A 16,220-nucleotide genomic window follows, 5' to 3' on the forward strand; every position below is an offset into this window, starting at 1 on the left:
TTTAATTTAATATTCAAAGTAAATATAGTGTGGATTTGAACGCCATAATGTTGTTCAAACTTCAAACCTTGCTTTTGGTGGTGTCACAGGCATTATCTCTGTCAGGAGTAGTGTGGTCAAATTTGGTAACTTGTACTCTTTCTCTTAATTCATCATGATGCCGTAGTTGATTTCTTCACCTCGATGTTTAGAGCAGCAGCTTATAGATTCTTTTTGCGAGGAGCCTCGGCTAAGACATTATCTTACATGTTTTTTTTAATATACTTGTTATCATTAATTAAGATGATTAAAAATTAAAAAATTATAAGTAAAATTATTAAATAAAAAATGAAACTCACAAAATTTCATATTTTTTAATATACATCTTTATCGGCACATTATACAAATTAAATTCTTAATATCTATAGTGATATGTTATTTTTCTCAATGAAAAACTATATTAAGAATGACAAGCCAAAAACTAACCTTTTATACTAGAAAGTATCTAGTGCACAACTATTTTTAATTTAAATAATTATTAAAAATATAAATAATTTTTAAGAAAATATTTATAGTTTTTAAATAAATAATTAGAAAATATAAATAGTTTGATTTAAAAGGGAAAAAGTAGATTTTAAAAGATAAGGATGAAAGAGAAAAATAATATAAAAGTTAAAAATAAACATAAGATTTAAGGGGAAAATAAAATTTTAACGTAAAATATATTTTTAAAATGGAAATATATATATATATATATATATATATATATATATATATATATAAAGTGTTAAATAATGGTGAAGTAATTTAATATAAAGAATAAAAAAGTAAAACATATGATCACATTCATAAATGAAGACTTCAATTTATAATATAAATATTATTATGTTTTTGAAAAAAATAGGTAATACACTAACCGTATAAAAAAGTTTTACATTATCATTATCATTCAACTATGATATAAATAAGTTTTATAATTTTTATAATAATTATTTAAAATACATACTAGTGATGATGTGTGAATTGTGATTAATTTAGTATAAAGTTATTGTCCGTTATGCAGATTTTTTTGTGGTAGTGCTTCTATAAATTATGTCTCATAAGCGAGGTTCGGGTTCCATAATTTTATAAAGAAAGAAATCAAAATTCATTTGGGAGAAGATGTAAATTTTTTTATTAATGCACAGTGCACAATGGATATCCTGCAATGCAAAGGGGTTTGTTTGTGGCTGTAGGCATTAGAGTCAAACAACAATCACATGCAATTGTTTTGGCTCTGCCCCGCTATTTGTTTCACATCTTATGCCAATTGTTTTAGACCTCACTGATAGCTGGAAACGTGTATATACACATCACCCTTTGCTCTTGAATTTTATAGGGAAGTCATTGGTCGATCAACATGCATAAGTTTTTTAATTTTAAATGAGACTGAAATGGATTCAAACTAAACTTTTGGGTCCTTGAGCCTTGAAGCCAAGCTCTTGAAGTTGAATATCCATATGACATACGTACCTTGTCAAACGTCGAAGACAATGAATAATATTCAGGTAATTTACGGCTTATTCTTTTGTAGGTATGGTGTCTAATATGGAAATGGAATAGAGTCTAATTATTCTTTCGTGTCTTGATCAGAAAGCAACATTCTTCAGTGAGTTTTTTTTTAATAATAGGCATAAAGACAATCTTATTCAAATATAATAGAATTACTATAGATAATAAAATTTCTCTTAATTTCTTTAAATATTTAATATGGTTACATATTTAAAATTTAAACTTAAAATCATTCATCAAATTAAAACAATCTCAAATCAGTTAACCATGTTTAACCATGTTCGATGATGATAGACGTAAATGTAGTATAATTTATTTGAATATGAAAAATAAATATAAATTTTAAATACATAAAATATTTTAAGAAGTTAATTTTTTTATTAAATTATAATTCTAAATGAATTTTTGCAAATAATATTTTAAAGATAACTCATGTATTTTTTGTTAAGATTAAAAGTATCAATTAATAATTTTTTAACGAGATTACGTAAAATAAATGTTTATTTAATATAATTAAAATGAATAATAAAAAAATTCTAAATATATAAATTTTATTATGATTAAAATTTGTTATAAATAAATTATATTATGATATAATGTTATTTTTAATTATTATTGATTACTTTTAAAATACTAAAATTACAAATTTTCTTTGAGAGAAATTTAAGTTAAAACTAAAAATATTGAAAATTATGGTTTGAAAGAAAAAAAAAAGTTTTAAAAAAATCACTAAAAACATTTTCATTGAACAAAAGCTCATAAAAAACACTTTTGTTGAAGAATGGAAACTAAAAATGATATTGTTCAAAATGAATATTCTAATATATATATATATATATATATATATATATATATATATATATATATATATATATATTATTGTGCAGTGTTACTTTAATAGTTATGTAGTAGAAAAATAGTTACAACTAATTTAAATATCATAAATTCAATACTTGCCAAATAATTTCATGGTCAAAATAAATTTGCAAAAAATTTATCAGTGAGAATCATAACTTGTTAAAAAATATCATAACTCATCAAACATTAGCCATTAATTTAATGTATAAAAATAAAATCCTCACAAAATAAAATCCCAAGTGTTCTAAAGGCAAATGTTTTGTTTTGAATCTTCTATCTCGTTGAAGAATTCAGCAAAGAACAATAAACTCATCTTGCACCTATGACAAACCATCAACAAAGTGACACGCATAGCTACAATTACTCTATTGTAATCGTAATCATTTGGAATTCACGAAAGTGAAAATTTCCTTTTCAATACGTAAAATTCAAATAGTACAAGTTCTTTTCATAATTCTCCAAACTGATAAGATTGAAAAAACAAATTAACAACAAACACACACACAAGACATAAAGATAAGGGGAAAAAAATAATTAACAAGAAACACACAAAAAACAACAAATTAACATCAAACATAAATAAAGGGAACAAATTAATGGATAATATTTCTCTAGTGCTGACATATCAGTGGTCAGTAGCAGTCAGCATTATGTAAAACCCTGAATAAGTCCAAAATTGTGTTTGTATTTCTAGTTAGTTACTACTATAATTTTTTAAGGTCCATGAAAATTCTCATACTTCAGCACAGCCTTGAGTTGGAGGCTCTGGTTACGGCACTATCATATAAAGTAGACACTCACTATGCACCAAAAATCATAAACACATCACATACCCACTTGTGTTGCTCATTACAAACTGTTTTCCCAGATAACCTTGAATGACAAGATACCCTTGAATGAAAAAATTCTGCAATTAAATTAATAGTAAATAAATACTCATCTTTTGCGTCACCGGTATCTATTCTAGTTCGAGGGTTTCTGTTAAAATTGTTCAATAAAGACAAAGTAACCCTTTTATTTTCCTTTCCTTTGATCACTGACCCAATTCATGGATGATTCAATTGCACTCAATCTCCTAGTCTTTATTGTTTATTCTCAGATCCTTTCCTCACCTAATCATGCTCCTATTTCCCCACTAATCACCTAGGTTTTGGCGAGGGTTAGATTGAAACATATCAGGTTTGAACTGGTCAGTGGAATTTAATATTTTGAGGTAAACCCCATCTCTTTGCGGCTTGTTTCCTTGGTGAGTGAGGTCATCCATCTCATAGGTGACATCCCAGGTTTCCATTTTTTTTAAAGTTTGATTATTTTTAAGAATATCTGAAGAGATTATGTCTCCAATAAGGAAGTTGGTTGTTGGAAGATTTGTATTTTACTCCTTTCATTTTATCACATTTTTCATCCTCTGTAATTAAAAAAAGGAAGATATTTTAGGTGGGGTTTGTACTGTGGCATTGTTAGGAGTATCTTGGGAGTGAACAATTTGTTGATGGATCAACATAGAAGTGAGGTATTGGATCCGGTTCATGATGGGAATTTGAGCCATTCGGCTGAAGGGGTTGCAATTGCAAGAGATAATATAAGTGGAGAAGCTGGTACTTCAGGAGAGGTGGGTGAGGATTTGGGATCTGATAAGGAGCCAAAGGAGGAAGTTAAGGGTCAAGACAAGCGTGATCAAGAAAATATTAGTGATAATTTACCTGGGGTTGATCAGGGAACTAGTTATAATTCAAGGCATTTGGCTAATCAGGAAGTGATTGAAACTGTGGTTGTAATTGAGTCTGTTCAGACCGAGTATGCCAATGAAGATAATAGGAAATTGGAAGCAATAGTTGATGAATCAGGGTTAAGCTTGGTGTCCATGAAAACACCAAAAGGGGTGTCTGAAACTGATAAAAATTCATGTGTGATTGATATAAAGTGCAGCAGCCGCAAAGAGTTTTATGAGAGTTCTGAAGGTGAAAGGATTTGTAGGATTTGCCATCTGACTTCTGGGCAGTCATTGAATGCAACAACTGTTGGCACTGTTGAGAGTGCTACAAGCGAAGATTTGATTCAGCTTGGTTGTGCGTGTAAAGACGAGCTAGGCATTGCACACGGTCATTGTGCTGAGGCGTGGTTCAAGCTTAAGGGGAACAGGTATCTGTTCTTGCCAAATATCAGTTTGATTATCGACAATAACATTAGTGTTATTTTGAGGTTTTGCATTGAAGCTTTTAACATTGATCATGTTCCTGATGTTGTCTACTTATTTTGAATTCCTAAATATGTAGTGATTAATTATCCAGTTTGGCACAATTTCTGATAGCAAATATTTCTCTTGCCCTCCTGTTGCTCTGTGTTTGTGCATGTTGCAGTTGCCTTGATAATATGGAACATTTGTAATTTCAACAACAATATTGGTTAGATTTTATCTTTTTGTTTTCATGACTTGTCTTAAAATCTTGAGGTGTGTGGCATCCTTGTAAATGTGCTTTTAGACTAGAACAGAATTTTAGAAGTAGGACTTTCCAATACCATTATTAGTATTCCTTCAAACCCTTTCCAGTTCATGACTGGGTTTATGCTTGATTTTGCCTTCATAAGGTTCCTTAATTTGAGGTCGAGCTCTTGGCATTGAATTTGCTTATCATTACCATTGGTGAACTGGGTTGTGTAGCTCACTGCTATTTGCTTTGGATTGGTACGTCTCTTGTTGGAGAACCACTATCATCATTACTGCACCCATACATAGCCTGATAGCCATACCTTGCATATCGGTATGGGTTCTATGAGTGGTGAATTGGACAAATGCATCCAGTGGAGTTTCCTCCTTAGGATGTAAGATTGTGGACTAGACATGAACACAATTTGCAAATTGCTTCTAGTGTTTGTGAGTTGAGGCTAACTAATATCCATAAGATGCCATCAAGTAATTAAGTCCCAGTTTGGCAACTAGTAAATTATTGGTATTTGATTGTCATATTCTTGTTCGTTGTCCTTAATATTTGAAAAGCTGCTCTTGTTCAGATGTTTGAAAAAGTGTCTTGGTGAAGATTCTTTTGGATATGATGTTTCTATGTTCTGATGATGTATGGGGCATGGATTAGGAAAAGTAAGTGTATAGTCTTATCACCACAAAATGAATTTTTATTAGATATAATAGGGACATATTCATCAACCCCCCCTTTTCCTAGAACAATAGTTTTTCACTGGATTATTCTAAGGTTTCTTTTGAAAAAGTGAATATATTTCATTGATATGAAACTGATACAATCAGGAGCTATAAATAGGAATAGGATATTAGTTCTGTACAGTATTATAGGCCTAGAAATCAGGGAAATAATTATTCCTGTAAATGCTATAACTAAAAAACGGAAAGAAAGAAATATCATAAATTCTAATTAAATCAAATCTTATTATTAATTGCACAAATCAGATCGCATTAATTCTTATTGATATCCATAGATCAAATCTCTTATCCTGATTGCTTTCCTTAATTACCAACCATTTCAGATCAGCATTATCCAAATAGTATCCAACAGTTTCTTTTTTGTCCAAGTCAGCTCTATTGCTAGAGACCAAATACGGAAATTGGTTCCATGTCAAGTGAAAACCATTGTGTTACAATCTAGTATAACTGATCATGCCAATTCTAATTCTTGTATATAAAGGACTTGTTTGGATCAACAACTTAATTGAGCACTTATTCAATATCACATGAAAGCCTCGTAAGTTTGGAAAGAACTTATTTTGACAAGTTTCTCGGTAAAACTTACTGAAATAAGCCAAAAAAAACTTTTAGAAAATTGTAAGTTATTTTTACATTCAAATAAGTTCTGTAAAAGCTTACTGTAAAAAAAAAAAGTTCTGTAGTAGCTCTCTCTAACTCCCTCAAATTAACTTTTCATTGCATAATCCTGTGATTCTTTTGTTCTATGTTATAGTTCTATTGTATAGTGCCAAATGTGAAAAATGGTCCCTTGCAAATGAGTGCCCTGTGCTACCTTTTATTGACATTAGCTACCTTTTTTAACCACAGGTTATGTGAAATATGTGGTGAGGCTGCAAAAAATGTCTCAGGTGTTACTAGTAATGCATTTATGGATGAGTGGAATGAAAGAAGGTTTGTTGACATCGATGGTAACTCGTCCCACAGGGTTGTGAGATGCTGGAGAGGACAGCCATTTTGTAACTTCTTGATGGCATGCCTGGTAATAGCATTTGTTCTGCCGTGGTTTTTTCGTGTAAATATGTTCTAGCTGCTGAATCAACCTCTATTATTCTTGTCTCGAATTCTTCATACTCAGCTCACTAACATGGTGAATGAATGATTGGTTTGTGGCATACATACTGTGGCATCAGCACATTTTACTGGGTTATTAATGCCTAAATTAACCACATGTCCAAGTTAACATTCTGAAGGTGTGTTCCCTGAAGGTGTGAGATATAGTTGACATTCTTAAGATGTCCATATGAAGAAATTACCAGCTTGACATGTGAGATAGCCAAATTGTTTCCTGGATGCCTTCTTTGGAGTGTGTATGATGTTCTGAGGTAAATATATACAGAGAGAGAGAGCATGTCTTACATTTGGTGGTAATAGATCTTATTTGTAAAAATTAAGTAAAGAATTTGATGCAAAACAAACAAAAAGAGCCTCTTTTTGTTTTCCTTTCTATTTTTCACTTATTTTACTTTCTTTTATTGCTAGACAATTTTTTGGATTTATTTTGATCTCTCTCATATTGTCATTCTAATATAACTGAGCTTAGCAAACGCAGGTTAGCTAAATTGATTCATATTCCTCTTTCTACAAACAAAACTCAAAGGTAAATAACCTTAAATACCCCTTCGTAACTTGTTTCTACTATCACATTTCCTTCGAGGTTAATTGTAAGATAAGTTCACAAGTATTCTTTCTCGCATGTCTATATTGGTGGACTTCTTTATATAGTTTATCTCACGCCTATAAATTAGTTTTCGACCATTGAATATTCATTTTTTGCATTTAAAATATAAGGATTAAGGTAATGTAGATTTATTCCCCTTCTTCACTATCCAGTGTGACGACTCCTAATGCCAAGATGCAAAATAGAAGTGTTTTATTTCTAATATAATGACAATTGTTGGCTTTTTCAAGATGTCCATTTACCATCATTTGACACCTATTTTTGCATTTACAAGATATCCCCTTCTTCCATTGACTACGCTCAACCCTTGGTCACGGCATTGAAAAATTAATTAAAAATTAATTAAGAATTTTAAGAGATAAAATTTTGTAAAAAATGTAGATTTAATATATAGATAGATAGCAAAGAATCCTCCCAATTATGAATTATTTCAAGTAAATAACAAATTTGGACATTGTGGACCTCAAAAAGACATTAGGCTCAATTTGTAAAAAAATAAAAATAATAATTAGGATGTTATACGCTTCTATAGTGCCACTCAATGGAAGTCGCACAACACTACTACAGAATCGGGTCTACTGTTTTTTTCATTCTTTTCCGCTAGAAGTCCCTTCTATTCTGCTCACATGATATCCCATTCTTTTGCTCATCTTTCCTAACATTGAAAATTCCAAAAAAAGAAGAAAAATTCATGAAATTTTCAATTAAAAACATGAATCACTTGAAATTCCATATTATTGGATTATTTTCTCATTAAGTTAATTAAAAAATCAAGTAAAATGGTTCTATAGATCTACACATGTTATAGATTTATCGAAGACATTAATATAACGAGGAAAAAAAATAAAGATAATTAGATCTCACCACTTTCAAAGAATCAAACTTCAATTATCCTTATACTATAATAAGAATTTAGTTGCAAATAATTTTCATAGAAATGGCAGAGCAAAACAAGGAAGAACTAGTCGTCAATTATAGTTTATAATAGAGCACAAGCTCTCCTTACCATATGTGTCCCTCTTATTTATTTATAATGAACGGAAGAAACACAGAAAGCGCAAAACAATCCTCACGAGCATCAAAAGCTAGGAGGGAAAGAAGAGAAGGATAAAAAAGATAATACAAAGAAATCTGATAACTCCCTTGAAAACCCAATTTACACATATAGTCAGCAGCAACATTGGCCTCCCTCTAGATATGATGAACATGGGTGGTCCAATCACTTCCTTTCAGCAAGCCTGTAGATATGTGTCCCTCTTTTATACCCCCTTCGAGAATATCTCCTAAATAGACTAGGTAAATCCTAGCAAAAATAAAAGATTAAATCTAGTATTTAAAACTAGGAAATTAATGAAAAAGATTCTAAGTGTGGAGTTTCTCCTAATATGGATGTAGAATATTTATCAATTTTATTGATGATTAATTTCATTAAAAAATATAATTAATCATCTTTAACAAATTTTAATTTGAGTTTTCGGGAACTTTTATCTTGTTATTCGTAAAATAAAAATCACATTATTATATTTTTTTTATACAGAAATTACATTATCACTCAAGTAACCAAAAGACTATTTTTTTTAAAAGAGACTGTTTTTAAAAACTTTAAAATTTATCAAGATCATATAAAAAAAAACATTCGGATGACTAAAGTTAAATTAATCATATTTATAACTTATAAGAGAGTAAAAACATATTATTCTAATCTTTATTTTCTGCATATCATTCCAATTTCTAAATGGAAAGAAAAATCACTACTTTACATTGATATAATCAGTCAACGCTTGATCTTTACACATGAAATTTAGTCCAATGCATGGAAAAAACAAGTAACAACCATGTTTGCAACCATACTTTTAAAATGTTTACCCATTTCAACAAAGAACTAATGCGGCTCAAATCACCATCAATCATCATCATCCATATTTTTAACATATGATCAAAACTTTTTATGTAGGCAATGACTTAGCAATCTATAGAAATGCAGGTCTGGGAAATGCTTGCACTGTCAGGTCTGCTGATAAAAGGGTTAATCTTGACCCAAACCAGAGAGAAAACAGAAGCCAACAGCACTGACCACAGAATAACAATGGTTGGAGTGCGGTTTTGGCGACCCATGAGACCCTTGAGGAATGGGTAGAGATGGAAAATGACCCAGAAGGCAAAGAAGACCTTTCCAAAAAGTGGTCCCCATGATTCATATCCTCCATTGAGTGCATCAGAAAATCCAGCAACAACACCAACTATATTAATAATGATAAGGGTTGTTGGAGGAATTAAGAGTGTGGTCCACTTGATTATATATAGTTCACCAAACTCAGTGTCATCAGCAGCTTTAGCAGTGACAGTGAAGTTAGTGTCAACACCAGCCAACATCTTCAGGAATCCTTGGAACACAGCAAATAGATGGGCTGAAACTCCTCCAATCACCCAGAACTGCTCATTACGCCACAAAGCTTCAATGGTCACACCACTCCACCGCAGCTCGAGCACACTAGTTACTATAATGGACAGGAAAAGTCCAAGAAAGAGAGCACTAGCAAGGTTCGAAAGCTGCATCAAATTACCACGTTATATTAGTGCCATAAACTATTTTCATTGATTGTTTAATTACACATCACACGTAGTTATATTTATCACATGAAAGAAAATAGTCTATATAATGACAGTTAAAGAGGTTTATTTTACACTGTTCGTAAATTACAGATTGTCACGTATGCTAAAAGTTTATTGACCTTTACAGTAACTACTTTAAAAGTCATATCTTCTTGTGATTTCTGATTGGTTGATAGTATAGAAGATTAAAAGGTTTTAAACTGACAACACGGAAAAATTAAACTCTTGAATTAATAACGAATATCTTTGTTATATGAAAATACAGCTGAGGAAATTACCGTTGGTATGATGAATTTTCCTGTGAGAAGGCAAATTGCAGGCAAAGTACAATAAGCAACGAGAGGAAGGGATGTAAAGGGGTAGACAATGGTGTTTATGTAAGCCAGTCTCTGCAGCCATTTGAGGCGACCCCCTGCAAAACCATACCAGAGGGGGCAATGTCTGCTAAAGAAAATTTCAACTGATCCAAGGGCCCAACGAAGAACTTGGTGCAATCGATCAGAAAGATTGATTGGTGCTGATCCTTTGAATGCAGGCCTTAGGGGCATGCAGTAAACTGACCTCCATCCACGGCATTGCATCTTGAACCCCGTTAAGATATCCTCAGTAACTGAACCATAGATCCAACCAATCTGAACAAACAAGAAAACATGTGATTAAAAAAATAGAAAGTGAAAGGTAGTAAATGTAGCTAGAATGATATTTTAATTGGTATAGGTATAGTAACAAAAATACAATCACTGGTAAAGAGCATCAGCATTTGAGCCTAACCTCTTTTCCCCATGCAGTCTTCTCTTCATAACCACAGCTAATAACATGAATGGCCTCTTTGATCAGCATCGAGGGATCAGAAGATTCAGGAAGTCCTCCATTCTCCATCAGTGTAGATTCAATGAAAACAGTGGACAAACCAAATGTTTTCTCAAAGCTCATTTGTGAAATCAGCATTGACCTCTCATATTCATCATAGTCTGCAAGAAGAAAAAAAGAAACAAGAAGTATTTTCCTCATTGAAGAGTCTGCTATGTGTTTAAGTAAAACTGATTGACAAAATTAACTGTGCTTACTGTCAATCTCCCTAAGATTAAAAATGGCAGCATCAAGTTCTTCCCTCTTGGCATCTCTATAAAGCTCGGAGACATCTTTGGTTTGCTTCTTTGAGGGGCAGCAACAGCAGGATGATGATTTTGGTAATTTGGGCATAGAAGGTGGACTGTAGCCATAAAGTGCTTGTCTATTGAAAACACATCCGGTTCCCACATACATAGGTCCTTGAATGCCATCCAGTCCTTTCATGTTAACCTGAAAGTGATCAAGGTTGGAAACTACAGTAAGTTTTGTTTCCATGATTTTTACTTCATCAAGTTATGCCACCATTTTAATATTGTTAACAATGAAAAAATTTCGGGACATAGAAGCAGATAAATTCCCAATTAATTGGACCTTTTTATCATTCACAAAAAGAAAACACATAAAGTTGTGAATACTTGTTTGATGGGCCAATATTTCTACCAGACTGAGGCTACAATGTCTGCCAAGTTTTAAAACTCTTCATTTTATTTAAACTTACATCAAAGAAAACTGTGTTGCGATTGGCATATCGATCACTACGATCAATACCATCAAATCTCTGGGGAAACTGCACATAACACAAATCTCTGCCAACTACTGGATCCATCAGAAAACACATTGCTTCTCGTACAGCCTTGCTATTGTTCACATAATGATCACAGTCAAGATTGAGAATGAAGGGAGCATTTGTGAGAACTGCAGACACCCTCACCTGTATAAATCCAAACAAGCATCAACCATTATAAAATCTTAATGACCTTATATAGAATGTTAATATGAAGTATCTATCCATACCAGTGCATTTTCAGCACCAGCCTTTTTGTGGTGTTGGTAACCTGGCCTTTTCTCTCTGGAAACATACACCAACCTGGGAAGTTCATTTCCCTCTACGTCATGTGCACCACTGTGTCCAAGGAAAACCTGGAAATGGCAAACAGAAACTTTGCCTAAAAATTCAGCTTTTGCAATGGCGAAGCAATAGAAGTATGGCATGCACTTGTTCCAATAATTTATCGATAGAACTAGTCAATCTTACAAAAAACAGACAAGGTTCCAACTTTCCACACAGACACTTAAAAGTTCTTCATATTATTTGCTCAGAATGTAAAATATTCTTAACGATTAAATGACTACTAGAACAATCAACTGCTTATATGAATGTTCAAATGGAGCACTCATTTTTAACAAGAGAAAAAGTAAGAACAAATGTTGTGGATATTCAAGAAAAACAAGAAGGCTTAACTTGATGCAATAATTAAAAACAAACACATTGTAAGCTGAATATGTGTTGAATTGCTTCCACAACAAGTAGATGATTAGCTTTATATAGCTTTCATTAAAATTAAAATATTGGACATTTTTAAACTTCCACATTTGCTCCTTTCAATAATTTGGTAGCCAATTTGCAGAAATCAGGTATCAGACTATATCAGAATTGAGATTTGATTACACACAAAATGAATGGATGTACCTGAATCATGCCAGGGTGATCACGGGAGTTATTTCCTGGCCATGAGGTTCCATCTTGCATAGTCCATCCTTCATCTGGTGTTTTCTGAGCCTTTGCTACCAAAGCATTAACTCGCACTTTAAACTCTTCATACTCCCTCTGAAAAAAATGAAAGATAATCATGAAGAGGTTTCTCTAAGATACTCAATTTGAAAAAAACAAGGTAGTGAGTATAACATATCAGATATATTCTAAACATCAAGGTTGTCCTGCCTCTGAAGTCATGAATATAAGGAGCTACAAATGCTTACCTTCATTGCTCTACGTTCCTTCACAAAAGAAGGTTGTACTTTGTCCTTCAGGTAGTCAATCTTCTGAGAGAAGTAGAACTCAGGTGCGCGTGGTTCAATAGAAAACTTTTTGCAAAATGGAACCCACATTCTTGCAAAGTCAGCTGTCTCCACAAGGGACTCAAATGTCAGCATTGCGGCACCATCATCTGACACATAACAGGATACTTTATCCACAGGGTAGTCCACAGCAAGAATAGAAAGCACTGTATTAGCCGTGATCAATGGTGGTTCTTTCAGAGGATCGACTGTACTGACAAAGAAATCCACAGCAGCAAGCTGAGAGGGTTCACCAGGTCTTTCATACCTGGCATGGCAATTCAGAAGTGAGCATTCAAGCATCCAAAATACAGACTAGTACTACAGAAGGAATACCAGTTCTCAGTTCTCACATTCAACTTTGATGGTACTTTACCATATATTATCCATTGATTTCATTTTTATAGATTACATTTCACAAATTCTAAATAGAGAAAGAAAGAAATACTGAAACATTCCTAAATCCACTACAATATGATTTTTCATTTCAAATCTTGAAGTACAAGGAACAAGGTTTCCAAATGTATGACAACTTTGTGTACTTACCTTGCAGAAAGCCTGTCAACAAAAGCTTCCCTATTGACAGGAGACCATTTAGGGAACTGATCTAACACCCAGGAAAAGGCAAACCAGATCTCACATATGATGGATGTCAACCACAGACCAAAAGCACTGTCAACAGGATTTGTAACTCGATAATGGAAGAAAAGACCCAAGATTATTAGCCGCACGATTATCACAGTTCTGTATGGTGCGAGTCTCGTTTTTGAGATTGGAATAACCATTGAAAGTGGTTCAGCAGCAGAAGCCTCTGAGGACCTGCAAAAGACATATTAGCATGAAGCCATGTACATCAGAAAAAAAATAGGATTGAATTTTTACGACAAATTTCAAAATGATTGAGCAAGGCCACTAAAATTAATAGCCACATGAAAATATTCATGATCAAAGTACTGCTAGTCTTCCAGCTACAACCATTAATAATTTGATGAAAAATTGGTAATTAATTTCAAGAACTAGTTTTTTTTTTCTGGATCAGCTAATTTCAAGAACTAGTGTTGGTTATTCCGTACACCAGTCTGATTCTTCATCCCTTACTAGGAATTAAGGACGCTTAAATGTTTACATCAGAATCCTGCCTATACCAGCACTCCCCAAAGAAAATACAAGAATGCTCGCAGGATTGAGAAATTAATCAATTGAAGAATTCAAATCATATTTTGATTTTAGTTCTTATATGTAATTTTTCTTAGCCTTTTGTATCTGATTCCATGTATCTTGTCACATTGAGCTATTTGATAAGATACATGGAATCAGACATAATAGCTCTACCCCATCCTCACATTGAGCTATGTACAAGGGACTATTTTAATTTCTTCTATAGCTGCTCTTAAATTTACCCTATTTAAGGTCTGAAATAATTTTAACGTTCCAAAAGAATGTTATTTCAATACACACTTTGTATTGTTCCCTTGATAAAAAGAGTGACATATCTCATTGAACTTACTGTATTTCTTCCATCTGCTGTTCTGGTGGAATTGGTGCCTCATTTTCAGCCTTAGGTACAGACTTTTTCTTCTTCTTCTTCTTTTTATCCTTTTCCTTCCAGCTTTCCACTCTATTTTTCCAGATTGGATTCCCAGATTCATCGTTTAATTCTACAAGAAAAAAACAGATCATGATTACCAACGATCAGTCCTAAAGAAATTGTACTAGAAGGTGTGAGCTAAGTCTTTCTCTTCTTTACCACTATCCACTGTGGACACAGTACTGACATGCCTAGCATGGAGGCCAACATCCTACATAATGCAAGCTTAGATTGTAAGTGCAAATGTAAACAACTTGACAATAAAAAATTAAGCCTAATTAATTACTATTTTCACCTCCAATAATAAATTAATTACCTGAGAAACATTGATCTGGGCAGCTGTTGTGGATTGATTTTCATAAACCTTGGTGCCATCATTATCCTTTACTCTATCTATATGAAATATGTAAAAGGAGACAAATTTTAGGCTATTTCACACAAAAATAACATGTGATGAACTAGTATACATGTCACTTTTTTATTCTATACATAAATCTTCACTAATGACAAGATAATTCAGAGTGGACAAATGAGTTATGTGTATGACAAGATAATGCTCACTATAGAGTTATGAAGTGAAAGGAGGAATAGAGACATTAGAGGGTTACCAGAATAGGGAGTGGCACATCTCAAGCAGACTTTACGCCCCTCGTTGATTTCATATTCAAAACAAGCCTTGCAAATTGGAAAATAACACTCATGACAAGCCACAAACAGCTCCCCATTGGCATCAAGTCCAATTTGTTCACCACAAGAGTTGCAGAAGTGAGCCCCGGATTCCATCATCTTTGATTTTGGTCCAAATTATTATGTTCAAGGACCAAAATGTCTCTCTGACTGACCCTTTGCCTTCCAAGTCTGTGCTCTGAAGGATTTTTATATGAAAGAACATAAACTCGTTGTTTGGTAATAATAGTGTGGTGAGAGTGAGATCATTTTCAGAGGTTAGAAGGTTGGTGTCATTCATTGTTTGGCTCACACATAAAGGTACATTCAGAGACAGACAGTGAGAGATATGAGAAGCAACGTCTAGTGTTTTTTTTTAATACCAAGAAATTAAAGATTTGAATTTATTGAGGGAAGTATAAAGAAGGCTTTCGGTTGAGCTAGGTACATCTTTAACTAACAATTCTTAAGCTACAAGTTCATGACCACTGACCAGCAACCAAAGGAATATATACAATTAAAAATAATGTTACAAACATTTTCAATGAACAAAATTGGATGGAAAAGGATCACTACAACCTGATCTAATATTGACACAACACAAGGTTTCTGTTTTGATTTATCCAGCTTCAAGGATAATAGATGTGGAAAGTATTAAATAATAACAAATTATTTCATATGTTCTTTATCCAAAAAAAATATTTAATATATTGAAAAATATGTTTTATTTTTGTTTAATACAGTATATTTTATTTTTATTATTTAATCGGTGATTTCATAATGCTGGTTAAGAAAACACGAATACAATATATTCTGATGTATAGAAGAAAAAAATGTTTGACAAGTTGTGAAAAATTCTACTGAGTCTCTCGATTGAGTTAATTTGAATAAATTATTCAATTGCGTTCAACCAGAGGCTACGTAGAGCCAGTGAGTGGATGTTGAATTAGTTGCATAGGAAAAGTATTGAGATCAAATTTATGTCGGTAATCTAGCTGTTAAGCTATGCGGATTAAGCTAGGTAATATTTTCAATTTCTTGGTAAGAATTCCTTTCAGCATTAATTTTCTGACATATGTATTTTCGGTATGAAAGCTAAAATCAGATGCTATTCTACTGGGACTAATATAAATCGGTAATTAGGTAAGTAGTATGAAAGT

At 32.6% G+C, this 16,220-nt stretch overlaps 2 protein-coding genes across 2 annotated transcripts; one reads left to right on the forward strand and one right to left on the reverse strand.

The window, feature by feature from the left end:
- Positions 1-3,117: 3,117 nt before the first annotated feature.
- Positions 3,118-7,146, forward strand: LOC100776373 (uncharacterized). Its single transcript, XM_003523630.5, has 2 exons — positions 3,118-4,530; positions 6,413-7,146. The coding sequence occupies exons 1-2, from the start codon at positions 3,881-3,883 to the stop codon at positions 6,630-6,632; spliced, it is 870 nt and encodes a 289-aa protein (XP_003523678.1). The 5' UTR covers positions 3,118-3,880; the 3' UTR covers positions 6,633-7,146.
- Positions 7,147-9,015: 1,869 nt separating this feature from the next.
- On the reverse strand, positions 9,016-15,279 carry LOC100784207 (cellulose synthase A catalytic subunit 8 [UDP-forming]). Its single transcript, XM_006578063.4, has 13 exons — positions 15,003-15,279; positions 14,711-14,787; positions 14,554-14,605; positions 14,314-14,464; positions 13,353-13,625; positions 12,729-13,074; positions 12,439-12,576; positions 11,763-11,888; positions 11,467-11,679; positions 10,964-11,198; positions 10,668-10,867; positions 10,175-10,528; positions 9,016-9,833 (listed from the first exon to the last, which is right to left on the reverse strand). The coding sequence occupies exons 1-13, from the start codon at positions 15,178-15,180 to the stop codon at positions 9,246-9,248; spliced, it is 2,931 nt and encodes a 976-aa protein (XP_006578126.1). The 5' UTR covers positions 15,181-15,279; the 3' UTR covers positions 9,016-9,245.
- Positions 15,280-16,220: the final 941 nt, after the last annotated feature.

The sequence above is a fragment of the Glycine max genome, chromosome 4, assembly GCF_000004515.6.
Source record: "Glycine max cultivar Williams 82 chromosome 4, Glycine_max_v4.0, whole genome shotgun sequence".
Classification (NCBI taxonomy): Eukaryota; Viridiplantae; Streptophyta; class Magnoliopsida; order Fabales; family Fabaceae; genus Glycine; species Glycine max.

Coding starts and splice junctions, on each gene's coding strand:
- LOC100784207 (XM_006578063.4), bottom strand. CDS start 15,180: ATGATGGAATCCGGGGCTCACTTCTGCAACTCTTGTGGTGAACAAATT. Junction 13,626..14,313: donor CAGCAGATGGAAGAAATACA/GTAAGTTCAATG, acceptor TGTCTTTTGCAG/GTCCTCAGAGGCTTCTGCTG. Junction 12,577..12,728: donor AGGAACGTAGAGCAATGAAG/GTAAGCATTTGT, acceptor CATTTTTTTCAG/AGGGAGTATGAAGAGTTTAA.
- LOC100776373 (XM_003523630.5), top strand. CDS start 3,881: ATGGATCAACATAGAAGTGAGGTATTGGATCCGGTTCATGATGGGAAT. Junction 4,531..6,412: donor TTCAAGCTTAAGGGGAACAG/GTATCTGTTCTT, acceptor TTTTAACCACAG/GTTATGTGAAATATGTGGTG.